General features: G+C 32.0%; 1 protein-coding gene across 3 annotated transcripts in view; it reads right to left on the bottom strand.

Annotated features, from left to right (window-relative positions):
• Positions 1-7,485: 7,485 nt before the first annotated feature.
• Positions 7,486-12,849, bottom strand: part of LOC126771017 (pyrokinin-1 receptor-like) — a 41,365-nt gene continuing 36,001 nt past the window's right edge. Inside the window, exons 1-5 of one of the 3 annotated variants that reach the window (XM_050490656.1) lie at positions 11,787-11,841; positions 11,045-11,709; positions 8,836-9,056; positions 8,169-8,283; positions 7,486-7,821 (exon numbers count right to left, since the gene is read on the bottom strand). In XM_050490656.1, coding sequence (XP_050346613.1) covers positions 7,772-7,821; positions 8,169-8,283; positions 8,836-9,056; positions 11,045-11,709; positions 11,787-11,797 — 1,062 coding nt within the window. In that variant the 5' untranslated portion in view covers positions 11,798-11,841 and the 3' untranslated portion in view covers positions 7,486-7,771. Of the gene's footprint in view, positions 7,822-8,168; positions 8,284-8,835; positions 9,057-11,044; positions 11,891-12,849 lie in introns of those variants that run through there. The other 2 variants (XM_050490655.1, XM_050490658.1) reach the window with 2 other exon arrangements.

Raw genomic sequence — 12,849 nt, 5'->3', positions numbered from 1 at the left:
ATTAAATTAATGTAATATTTAATGTTTTAAAACAATTTATTTGGTATCTTTGTGTATAATACTTTGAAATGCTTATTGTTTATGACGTTCATATCATTATTATGTTAATAGCTGTGTACATTCAACCTTTATATTATAGTATACATTTAGGATTTAGAAGCGGAAATAATAATAAAAAAATCTTACACGTCATTAAATCTTTTAATAAAAAAAAAAACAAAAATACAATCTAATTTATTAAAAAAGTTAATTGAATGTTTACGTAACCTAACGTCAAAAAACTCAATTCCATGTATGCTTACAGCTTTTATAATCACTTTCACAAATTCAAGTTATAATTGCAACCATTCACAAATCGCGTCGACAACTACCGTACTAATATTAATATTTGTATAGAATATTAGTAAGTAACTCGATTGCTACAAGATTTAATTGGTATGTCTAAAAAGAAAATATTTGTAATGGTATATAAGAACTTTAAATTTATTATAGATACAATTTTAAGTACAATGCTGAATCTGAGGTCTCCCATAGTCCTCTGAAAATGAGGGTATAAACAGGTATAAAAGAAAAATTAATACCTGCGTCAATACTATTGATGCAGCAGGTATCCATTTGACACGATAAAATATGAGGATCTTGCTGACATATGAGAAATAATATTTTGTTTATATTGAAAAGAGCTAGCACATGATTATTTAATCAAAATATTTTAATATCGAAAGTCTCACGAAGTAACTTACAGACATCATCGTAATTTTCTGATCAAAAATCAAATTTTTCGATAACTAATGTAGTACTATAACAATGTCGTTTTCAAATATATGAAGTCGATATTCAATTTAAATAACTTGCAATTCACTCAGCTTAGTTTGTAAAGTTTTAAATTTTAAGAAAATTGAGTAACCTTGTCGTTTAGAGATACACATTTTTTTAAGCTTAGACAGCAGTAAAAATAATTATTGTTAATTTTTATGCAAAAAGGCATAATGTTACTGTTTAGCAAAAATAGCACAACGTTATAAAATAGAAATTGGTTAAACAAGCTTATATTATATTAGCTTATATACTGGTGGTAGGGCTTTGTGCAAGCTCGTCTGGGTAGGTACCACCCACTCATCAGATATTCTACCGCAAAACAGCAATACTTGGTATTGTTGTGTTCCGGTTTGAAGGGTGAGTGAGCCAGTGTAATTACAGGCACAAGGGACATAAAATCTTAGTTCCCAAGGTTGGTGGCGCATTGGATATGTAAGCGATGGTTGACATTTCTTACAATGCTAAGGTCTAAGAGCGTTGGTGACCACTTACCATCAGGTGGCCCATATGCTCGTCCGCCTTCCTATTCTATAAAAAAAAAAAAAAAAAATCGTTACACTGCTATTTAATAAGAAAAGGCGCTAAGCATTTTGGTCAAAAGTGTTAAGCGTAAGAGTAATTTGATATTATATTCGCGGTCTTGTTAAAACTGTAAATAAAATAAATAATATGATTATGAAATAGATTATATTTACTTTTATATGAATGAATACTTTTATATTATGGTAGTAGATGATTTTATTAACATCAAAATTTAATTCGTAAATTGTACTACGTGATCAAATAATAATGTCCTCTCCATTAGCTCAAACAAACAAAAAATAAATAAATCAGTAGTGAAATGAAAATGGATTTAAAGTAATGGATTTAAATATTATAGTCATTCAATGTTCTATCTACATAAATTATTATAAGTATATAATTCGAACCAGCAAATTTAAAAAATCACGTGAAACTAAAATAAGCGCGTTAAAGTCTCACCGTAAAAATTGACTGTTGTGGTAAGACTGGTGCCTGTTTGTCTCTCTGTTCTGTCATAGATCCCTGAATCAAGTTTTGTTTTTCTTTAAATATATTTAAATCAAAGAAGAAATTACAATTTTAAAAATAGGTCGCCATAATCGTAGTATAGTGTCGGATGTAATATTTTACAAACTTTACAGGGCAGCCATTTCAAATATTTTTTAAAATCTATTGTATTGAAAATTTACATACATCTAAAACATACGAACCCTTATAAAATGTAATAAACAAGAAATAATAATTGTCTGGTTTTATAAAAAAAATCACATGCTTCAGTTTACAACGGAGGCAACACCATCACATAGTACCATCTAACGTTATTCTTCGAAAAGTTACTGCTAACAGTACCTAGGACGTAGAAGGACGGATGTTGCTTTCCGGTCATGTTGTATCAATCAACGAACAAATATTGTGACGGATGTGCTTAATTTATTTATTTTATATTCAGCTGCCCATTCAATCACACTATGAACACAATCAATTTACTTTTGAGTGTGTAAGTATACAAGATACATACTTATTTAAGAAGTCATAAACGCAAAGGGCTACTTCGTTTGCCCCCCGTTTGGCAACACCTTCATCCCACATAAAATGATAACTTCTTTTGTAGGCCATGTCAAGTATGATTTAATTATAGCATGAAAGTTCGTTTCAAATATGATTCATTTTTCACGAGGACACGATAAAACCTTTTGAAAATCAAGGGTAGCAGAAATAATACATAAATCTTATTTCCAAAACTTTTCCAAGTCGTCTTTTTTTCATGTCATTACTTTGCGAGAAAAGAAAATACACATTTATATCTGGAAGTGCAAGGTCTACGTATACGAATATTATTTTCTGGAAACTATTCCGGAATGCCCTTTTTAAGAAATATTATTTGCCTTCATTTGTTAAGACTTTTCGCTTAACTTATTCCCAGTTATCATCATATTGTGTATATATTTTTTCATGTAGGGGACATGAAAAAAACAGGAGCTGGTGATGACTGACATGAAAATTATACACAAAACCAACAAAAATGGAACGAAAATGATTACATTTTCACTATGGTTTTTATCTCCCGATGGCAAAGTTGTTTTCTTATTGTTGTCAACTGCTGGTGGGGTAGTTTGCTTAGGAGAAAATACATAGATAGATTTGATACGAACGTGGAGGAAGGAGGTTAACGGAGATGGAGCTAAACTGAGTAGTTAATATATTGGAGATTATCTGACATCAATAAATTTGGGGTCGGGTTGAATGGATTATTCTTCTCTAAGAACACAAGAAAGTAATGATATGTCTGGTTTTATAATTATTCTCTTCATCCGTTTCATTAACGATCTCGTTTTAAGTATTTCGTCACTAAATACGTCAAGACGAATTTCATATATTTTTTCAATTACATTGTGCGCTCGCTCTTAGGGGTGGTGGTGCGTCTGAAAAAGGTTTTATTATTTTTATAAACACATCTTAAATAATATCGGAATTTAATTTTTAGTTTTAAAAATATAAGATTTATTATTTAGAAATATAAGATAAGATAAGATTTATTAGATTAGAACTACAAGATTCGGAACAATAACTATTGGGAGAGCTAAACTACTAAAGCCACAAATAAGTGCAGAGATAATTTAAAAAAGTATAAATTCACTGTATTAGCGTTTCAAGAACAATGCATAATCAAAATAAATTATTTAAATATATATATGTAGAAAAAAAATGTTTATTCAAACGAAAGAAAGTCGGAATTTAAATTGTTTACTAAGAATAAAGTGAGATTGGCACATACGACTCTAAGATATCAAATAGCATGCGTAGAATATCGTCGATTGTGGATTACAAGTTGGTATCGAGTTCATAGAAAAATGTAGTAAAGTTACATCTTGAAAATTAATAACACTTTAAATATGCGACAGAGACTTAACTATTTAATTTTTCTACAAGGCAACTAAATTTTATAAGGTAAATAAATAAACACAAGTTAATTTACATATTTCATAAAAAACTGACGCATTATCATAACCGACGTTCTTATTTTGTACCTGGCATATTTTATATAAATAAAAATATAGACATGAAGTGAGTAAAATAAATTGTTTAAAAGTAACTATTACTTTTTTTACAAGTTTTATCGTAAGTTTTAATCTTCCAGATTTTTCTATAAGCGGTTTTCATATCCGCCAGTATACCGACTGTGTAATTTAAAAACTACAGTAACATTTTTAAATGTGATAATAATTTTGGTTAAGGGTTAGAATGTAAAGTCGGCATTAAAAGGTCAATTGGGGTCTCATTTTTATTTATAATTTTCACAATTTTCGTATACTTATAGCACAAAATGTACAAAAAATACAACATACCTTATCTTAATCAAAAATAATAAATATGTAACCATATTATATAAAATAATGTAGTTGCAAATTGTTACAGTTTTAAAGAAAATCATAATTTATCTTGGTACGTATAAACTGCGTGTGATTAGAATGAGTTGCGACCTATTGAAAGTGAGACACGCGCGCGCCCTGTAGCGGTAGTGGGGGCAGCGCCGTCTAACTCGCGTCAAAGACTTACTTGTTTGTTAGGGTGGATTTTTGGTCGTGATTTGTAACAGTTAGACAAACACTGTGACATACAATCATAATATACTAAAACCGTAACTCCCGTTGCTTCGCCAGAGCCTCGAGTAGATTCTATTATTTTCGAATTACTTTTCAAAGATTCATATCATTCTAGTAGCGCGCGCGTGTTATACATAATAACCAGTTATATAATTACTAGAAGCCATTATTTATGGCCATGACAAAAATATAAATAAAAGTTGACACAATCATCATACATGTACATTTAAATAATAGATTGATTTATTACTTAACTTAGAGCTATAACATTGCTAAAAACATTTAATAAAAACTTTGCAATTTTTTTATAACATGGTATGTATATGCCGTATATAGACTAAACATTTTTTTTTTATATGTATATCAAAGTACCTAATTCGGACTTTACGTATTTATAAATATTTTTAGTATATATAAATCTTATATTACTTAACTTTAGTTAACTATACATAAATAAGTAGACACATAGTAGCATTAATGCTAAAAAATATTATCTTGAAGCTTACGCGTGCTTGTTACGCGTATCCAGCAGCAGTAGTAGTAGTAGTATCCAGTAGCAGTAGTTATATACACATACTTTTAAAAATGACTACTAATATTTTACACATTTAACAAACTTATTATTAAGAAATTAAATAATTACAGCTACTATAAACATAAAAACATAATATAAGATTTTTTTATGGTAATACTCTACCATACACTTTTTTTTATTAAGATAAGGTAGGTCGACTGACGTACATTTTTAATGTGCCGCCTACCTTGGGAACTAAGATGTTATGTCCCCTGTGCTAATCCTAAGTATTGCCGATAGTCGGCAGACTAACATATTCAACACATATAAGACATTACTACGGATTATAAACATTATTTCCTATTGTAATCCGCGCACGAAAGAATTGGTTTCGACTTTTTGGAACTGAAACACGCTCGTTCCGCCTGGTAGCGGTAGCGACGGTAGAATCGCGTTGATGACTCGCGATACGTTACTTGCTACTGCGTTACTCGAGAGATTTATATAACCGAACTAGCCCTATTCGCGGATGATACCGCTATATATACGACGTGCCGTAGCCCCGCCGTCACCAAGACACGACTCCAATCCGCAATCAACACACTAGGTGTGTGGTTCCGGAAATGGAAAATAGAAGTAAATCCCGAGAAAAGTGCAGCAGTGTACTTTTCTCTGACACCGAATCGCCGACCAGAGTCAATAAAACTGTACGGCAAAGAAATCCCTTGGCAAACTAAAGCCAAATACCTAGGAGTCACTCTAGATCAGAGACTAGCGTTTCGACCTCACATCGAACACATTAGAAACAAAGCCGCCTTTGTTTTAAGTAGATTGTACTCGATGCTATGCAAGAATAGTAAATTGAGCCTTAGACATAAGGTAACAATATACAAAACTTGCATACGCCCCATACTAACCTACGCTAGCGTTGTGTTCGCTCACTCGAGCTCTCATAACTTAGCTAGGTTACAAGCGATACAAAATCGATTTCTGCGCATTGCCTCGGGCTGCCCGTGGTATATGCGTAATATCGATTTACATAACGATTTCAAAATAGAATCAATAGCCAGACTGTTGAAAGACCTCTCAATAAGATATTTTGATAAAGCGTCGCAACACGCTAACCCGCTCATCTCTAAGGCGTGCATGTATAGCCCCTTAGAGCTACCTAAAAGGACCCGTAGGTGACCTAAGCACGTCCTACTCGATCCAGCCGATAGACTCACCGCTGCCAATATGCACTTGTTAGGGAACACAAACGACACACACCGACCCCGCCGGCGGGGTCGACGACCCTCTTACGTTACGTCCCGTCAACGCTTAGGCGTATGACGGCGCTTATAATGCACACGTCCCTTCCTCCCGATTTCAACGTAGTCCTAAGCCGAGGTCCGGCCTCACAGGAGGCCCGTCTCTCTTGAGCCTTGTGTGGCTCCCAACATCCGGCTGAGTTCAACTCGCCCATCCCGCCCGGTGACGCTGTAGAGGCCAGTAAGGCCAACAGTACTACACAATCCGAAAAAAAGAGAGATTTATGGGTGTAAAATTATGATAATATTATTATTAGATAAGATGTTATTCACACGATATATTGACATAGAACTTCGACATACTTTGATAGGGATCCGTCCCACTCACATAGCGCGCGGATAGTACATACCTTTATTACACATTAATTTAAGCACATCATATTTTTAATAAACATTTTAGCCTGATGTAGACAAAAATAAATACGACTAGCTTAAAATAAATAGCATAAGAAAAATATCGATGTCATATTAAAAAAAAAATCGGTCTAAACATTTTCAATAAACTTAAGAATGCTATGTGCTAGAAATAAACGCTGACTATGCTAAAATTATATTATTTGAATTAACGTTCTTTGTAACTATAACTCACATCTCTATCCTTTACATACATATTTGTAAATTTCTTTTTTTACAATATTAAAATATATTTTGACATATCATTAAAAATCATCAATGTATCATTAAGTACATAATTATCGTTACATGTTATTGTATCGATAAAATTAATACATATCTCTTACCAATTTTTCAACAAACAACAAATGTTGGCAACCAACACTTACTAAGTTTTATTTCTAGACCTGTATACCCAAAACGTTTCTTATACAATGTAAGACAAGTGAGAGTTTTAACTTCGCCCTGGTCGTCAACAAACATCTTTGACTATATATATATTTAAATATCACTATTATATCACAAGGCCATACTTGCAAGGCTTGTGATCTCACACACCCACTGCTTAATATGAGTATGAGTTTTGGTATACACGTTACCAGTGTGTAAGTGGACATATATGTTCCGCTTCATTTTAATATCCTAGAATAAAAGAATAATTATAAAAAAAATAAACTATAAAAGTTTGACGGTTTTTATTAAATAATAATTGTATAATTAATTGTTTTTTTAGAAGTATATAATATGAATAATATAAAATAATAATGATTCAAAGCGTTTTTACGTGACTAAATTAACAGAAATATTAGGCATTGAGGGCTATAATGCCTAGTATTATATTGAGAAGTTGACGTTAAACGAGAGGAACGGTTTTCTATCTCATTCCCCTTAACTCAAAAATAATCGGTACTCAGATTCGTTAAATATAGGAAACGGGTATAATATAGGCAATGTAAAACATAATCAATTAAACTTATAACTTAATTTTTTTTTACTGTTTTAATTTTCTAAATTGAATTCTTTTGATTGGAAACAATTGTGCAATTCTAAAGAACGCCTTTGGCATTTTGTCTGATCATTTATTTACAATTCCATGATCGGATAGATTGTTAATTGTTTTCTCTTCTAATGCACTCTCGACTTATATTTTCTTTATTTTCTGAAAAAGAAGCACGTTTTGTTACTGAATAAAAGTTTTTATATTGATTATATACAAAATATATATTAAACTATTATTACATAATTAGCTTTATAAAGCTTTTGTACAGCTCTACTCATAAATAGTCTTTCGAATGTCAAATCAATGAGGACAGAAAGAGAGAAATCAATATTTAACAGAAGACCCATTTAAAAACATTTATAAGACCGATTATGTATTTTCAAATTAGCTTACAATGTTTAAAAAGCTAATCATAATATGAACTAGTTATATATAGCTGCAATATATTATATCTTTCTGTTCAAGACACTAACAACAATTTGTACGGTTAAAACAGATCGAATTACCTTTTTTTGTGGGTTTCATCGAATTAATATGTCGGGACAATGGAACGGTTGTGTACGAACAGCGTTGCACGATGGGAAGGTTTTTACTCGGACAACAGCACCGTACTATTGTATTCTGAAAGCAATACTTCATATACACCTCACTGCATATAGTGTGATAACATTGATATCAACTTTGTTAACTTTTGTCATAGTTGTGTACGATATATTGTGTATACAAGAAAAGGTATTTATAAATTTTCATATATATAAATATACAAAATTGCTTGTTTCTAATTTAACTCATGCTCGTTGGTGATGGAAAATAACATCAGGTAATATGTATGTGGCGAATTCTAACACACGTGTAATCCGTGTTGGAGTGGCGTAGAGGAATAGCATTATCTCTGTTCTCATGCTATCGCTTGATTAGGTATCCTTTTATATAAGTTGACGGTTGTAAGCATCCTGTTACATGAAAAATTGCTACTTTGCTTAATTCTTCAAAACATGTTTAATACAGAAAATCGCAATGGAAAATGTCATATCAGGACAATACATATTACGGTAAAAGTATGATTTAGGTACAATATATTAGAGAAATGACAGTTCAGTCAAGCACATATTTATCATAATTAAAATAGTAAAATATTGAGTATTGATGATTTTTTATACATTTAATGTTTACCTTAAAAGCGTCCCTAAACTTGTTGGACATGATGTGGTAGAATATAGGATTTATACATGTAGATATGTAGTAGAAAACTCCAGACAAGTAGGTCAAGAAGTAGTAAACGGAGAGTAGAATCGGCGACTTGGCGAGGTGGTCTTCTGAGGTTCCATAGATAGCCACCAGACGTTGCGCATGGAATGGCGCCCAGCAAACAAAAAATGCTATTACAACTGCAACTGCAAAAAATAAAACTTTTTAGCAAAACTTATTAAACGGGTTAGCCTACCGTGACGGGAGCAAAAATAAGATTATTTTCGATGTGATTTCTTCTTAATTGTTGTTGACAAAGGAAAATAGCGATCTACACTAAATTATTGTGCACAAATACGTACGCAAACACAAATGCACTCTCTATTCCCTTACTAATATAATTCGATGGAACGGGAACTCGGACATGACCGGATAGAGTTCAGGCGGATGACGAACAGCTTACGTACTCTCCGAGGCATTGATTTAAAAAAAAAACAATAATATTTTGATTCGACCGACCAGGGTCTAATCAAAATATTATTGTTTTACCTTAAGAGCTGACCAACCACCTAGCCATCCACTAGACTAATTGACTAACTAACTAAAGGTTGTCAAAATTTACATATTAAATAATAAATTTAAATATAAGTGATTATTCAACGCTTATTTTAATTACGTAAAATAATTTGCAGTTAAAATAATCTCCTATTTCAAATTTATTTATTTATTTTATTTAATAAAATATATATTTTCTTTATTGTTCTACTGTATTTAGAACGATGTAATAAAAACCAATATAAGGTCCAATATTAGAGTAATATAAAAACGCTTTACATACGTATATATAACAAAAAGATGGGTCGTGTTACACACACAATAATATTGTTATAAATAATTTTAGCTATTTTCTGTTACTACACACAGCGCGTGAATAATTTTGTGTTAATAATTCACAATTAGATTATCAGATTGCACAATTTTATAAAGATAATTTTGAATAATAATAATTTGGCACTATGCCAGGTTGTTAAGCCCCACAAAAAATTATTAGTAGTTTTATGATTTATTATTGTACTAATTCAGAAAAACTAAAAAGCTTTTTATATGAAGCTATTGATTAGCACTTATTTACTTCGTTGAATAAACCTACCTAGAGAGATAGTGGCAATGCTTCTGAACTTTTTTCAACGTATTATATAAAATAATTTTTGACGCCTCCACAAACATCGTTACTTTATGACGAAGTAATGACATATTTTAAGAAATATTGCAAAATACATAGAACCCGCTAGTGTCATCGACATTTAATAATAATAATTTTAAAGAATACCGGGGGGTATAAGAATATTTAAAGGCATATTTAAATGCAAGACTATTTAGTATAATTAACTCTTCACGATATAAATCACAATGTTAACAAAATTCTATGTTTTATTTATTTTACTATATATTTATGCCTATGGTAGTACTTTATATTTAATAATTATTTTACATTTAAAACGGAACAAAGCGATAGAGAATTTTGTTGTTCAGCTTTTTGTTGTGGTACACCTACCCCACCCACTCAAGTGTAATTATGACACCACTCCTCCCCGCCGCCGTTCTCTACTCTCTTGTGTATAATATTTCTTTCGTTGCAATATTATATCATTATAATAAGAAAAATATATACATTATTCGTAAACGTTCTAAGTTTTATTTATAAGGATCTAAGCATAGATTTTTTTAAATTGGTATTTCTTGATAACAATTTTTTTCAATACGAACCTATTTCGATAATTTACGTCAGCTGTATTTTGGTTGATATTTTATTAAAATTATATTTAAAACGGAACAAAGTGACACAAGGCTTTGTTCCGCTGTTTCAACGTGGGCGGTACTCCCACTCACCTTAAATTCTGTTTTGGCTTGCACGCCTACCATCGATAATATTAACATAAATAATTTCTCTATCATCATATTTTATAATTGACTTGATTTGTAATTTACAATTTCAAAAAGCGTATGAGATATATATTGAAACATTTGGTAGATTTAGGCTGTTTGTACTATTGAATTCTTTTCTAGTTATTGGTAAGAATTAAATTGGTAAAAAGTTTGTTGATTAAATATTATATTTGTCGTTGACTGTGAATCATGACAAAATTGATAACAATTATAAAAAAATGTATAGATATCAGAAAAGGCTACTAACCTAACATTTTAATAACTCTTTTTGTTGATTTAGTGTTATTTTTTCTTTGCATCTTTTTTATTACAATCGAGTTCCTTTTAGCTTCATCTTCTTCTCGTAGATCTTCACTCAAATACGATTTATTTAATCTTAGTCCTATGAGGGAGTACAGCACAGTTATCAGGATCATCGGTGCGAAGAAGAAAAAGAAAGTGGAGATCTCAAATGAGTGCTCGATAATTACCCTTGTTTGTAGGCACATTGTGACTCCTTTATGGATTTTTATACCAAATTGAAGGGCTTGAGGTAAAGCCAGTCCAAAAGATACTATCCACAATATTATTATATGTTTTGTCGCTCGAGATAACTTTGACATTTTGTGGGTAGCAAAGGGATGGCATATTGCTAAATATCTTTCGACAGTGAATAGAGTTATCGTCAGGACACTAGCGTTTGTCGACGTCTCCGCCGCCAAGCCGCGTAGAACACAAAAAATGTTCCCGAAAATATAAGGCCACTTTGACCAAATGGAATACATCTCTTGGGGCATACCACTAACTAGCAATAGAAGGTCGGATATTGCTAAACTAAACAAATAGTAGTTTGTGGCTGTGTGCATACTTTTATTGCGAATTATTACCACACATGTAAATAAGTTCCCAAACAGTCCTGTAATGAAAATAAGACTGTATATGATCGTTATAGGGATCACAATATACATTGAATCTCGTTGAGGACCAAAAATAAGAGTCGAATCTACAACCTGCGATCCATTAAAGATTGTCAAATTCGTGATCTCATTTATAGAAGTCATGATTGTTTTATAAGTTGTTTACATTCTCACTTTTCGTCCGGAACTACGTGCACCTGTAACAATAACGTTTATTTTAAACTACAATCAAAAAACAAGTATAATATGATGAATTACATGGAAATAACTAGTGGAATTTAGTTTGTTGAGAAATGATTATAAAAATAATATATCAGGTCCTTACAAATTCCAAATTCAAATTTATAAATTCATTTAGCGGGAGTTTTAAAAACAATCATTCATTTGTTTTTTCCTTATTATATTTTTCTTTGGCGTCGCTTATTACCCCACAATGGAAAACATGAAATATCGGTATATTTACGAGTACGAGTCCTACCGTGGTACCAGTGCTGCGAAACAGTTCGAAGGATTAATGATGTGTACGGCACTGGTGTCACAAAAGAAAGCACGGTACGTTTTTGGTTTCAACGTTTTCGTTCTGGAAATTTCGACCAACCCCGTGGACGGCCGGAGACCAAAGTGGAAAATGAAGAATTAAGGGCTATTGTGGAAGCGGATCCATCACAAAGCACTTCAGAAATAGCTGCAGGCTTCGGGGTAAGTGATAAAACTATATTAATCCACTTGAAGCAAATCGGGAAAGTAAAAAAACTTGAACGATGGGTGAATTTAGTGAATCGAACTTGCAAACACGCATCGACTGTTGTGTTACTTTGCTCAACCGACACAATAATGAAGGGATTTTAAATCAAATGCTGCTTCACGACAACGCAAGACCAAATACTGCACAACAAACAACCACTAAGTTCGATGAGCTACAATCGGAATGTCTGCGACATCCACCGTACTCCCCAGACCTTGCTCCAACAGATTACCAATTTTTCCGGAATTTGGACAACTTCTTACAAGGAAAAAAATTCAACTCCGATGTGGCAGTCCAAACCGCCTTCAAAGTGTTTATTGATTCTCGCCCCCATGGTTTTTTTAGTAAAGGGATCAATGAGCTACCTATGAGATGGCAAAAATGCATAGATAACAACGGTGCATACTTTGA

Source organism: Nymphalis io, chromosome 10 (genome assembly GCF_905147045.1).
Source record: "Nymphalis io chromosome 10, ilAglIoxx1.1, whole genome shotgun sequence".
Lineage (NCBI taxonomy): Eukaryota > Metazoa > Arthropoda > Insecta > Lepidoptera > Nymphalidae > Nymphalis > Nymphalis io.
The sequence above is the reverse complement of the archived record's forward strand: the minus strand, read 5'-3'. Positions and strand labels throughout refer to the sequence as shown.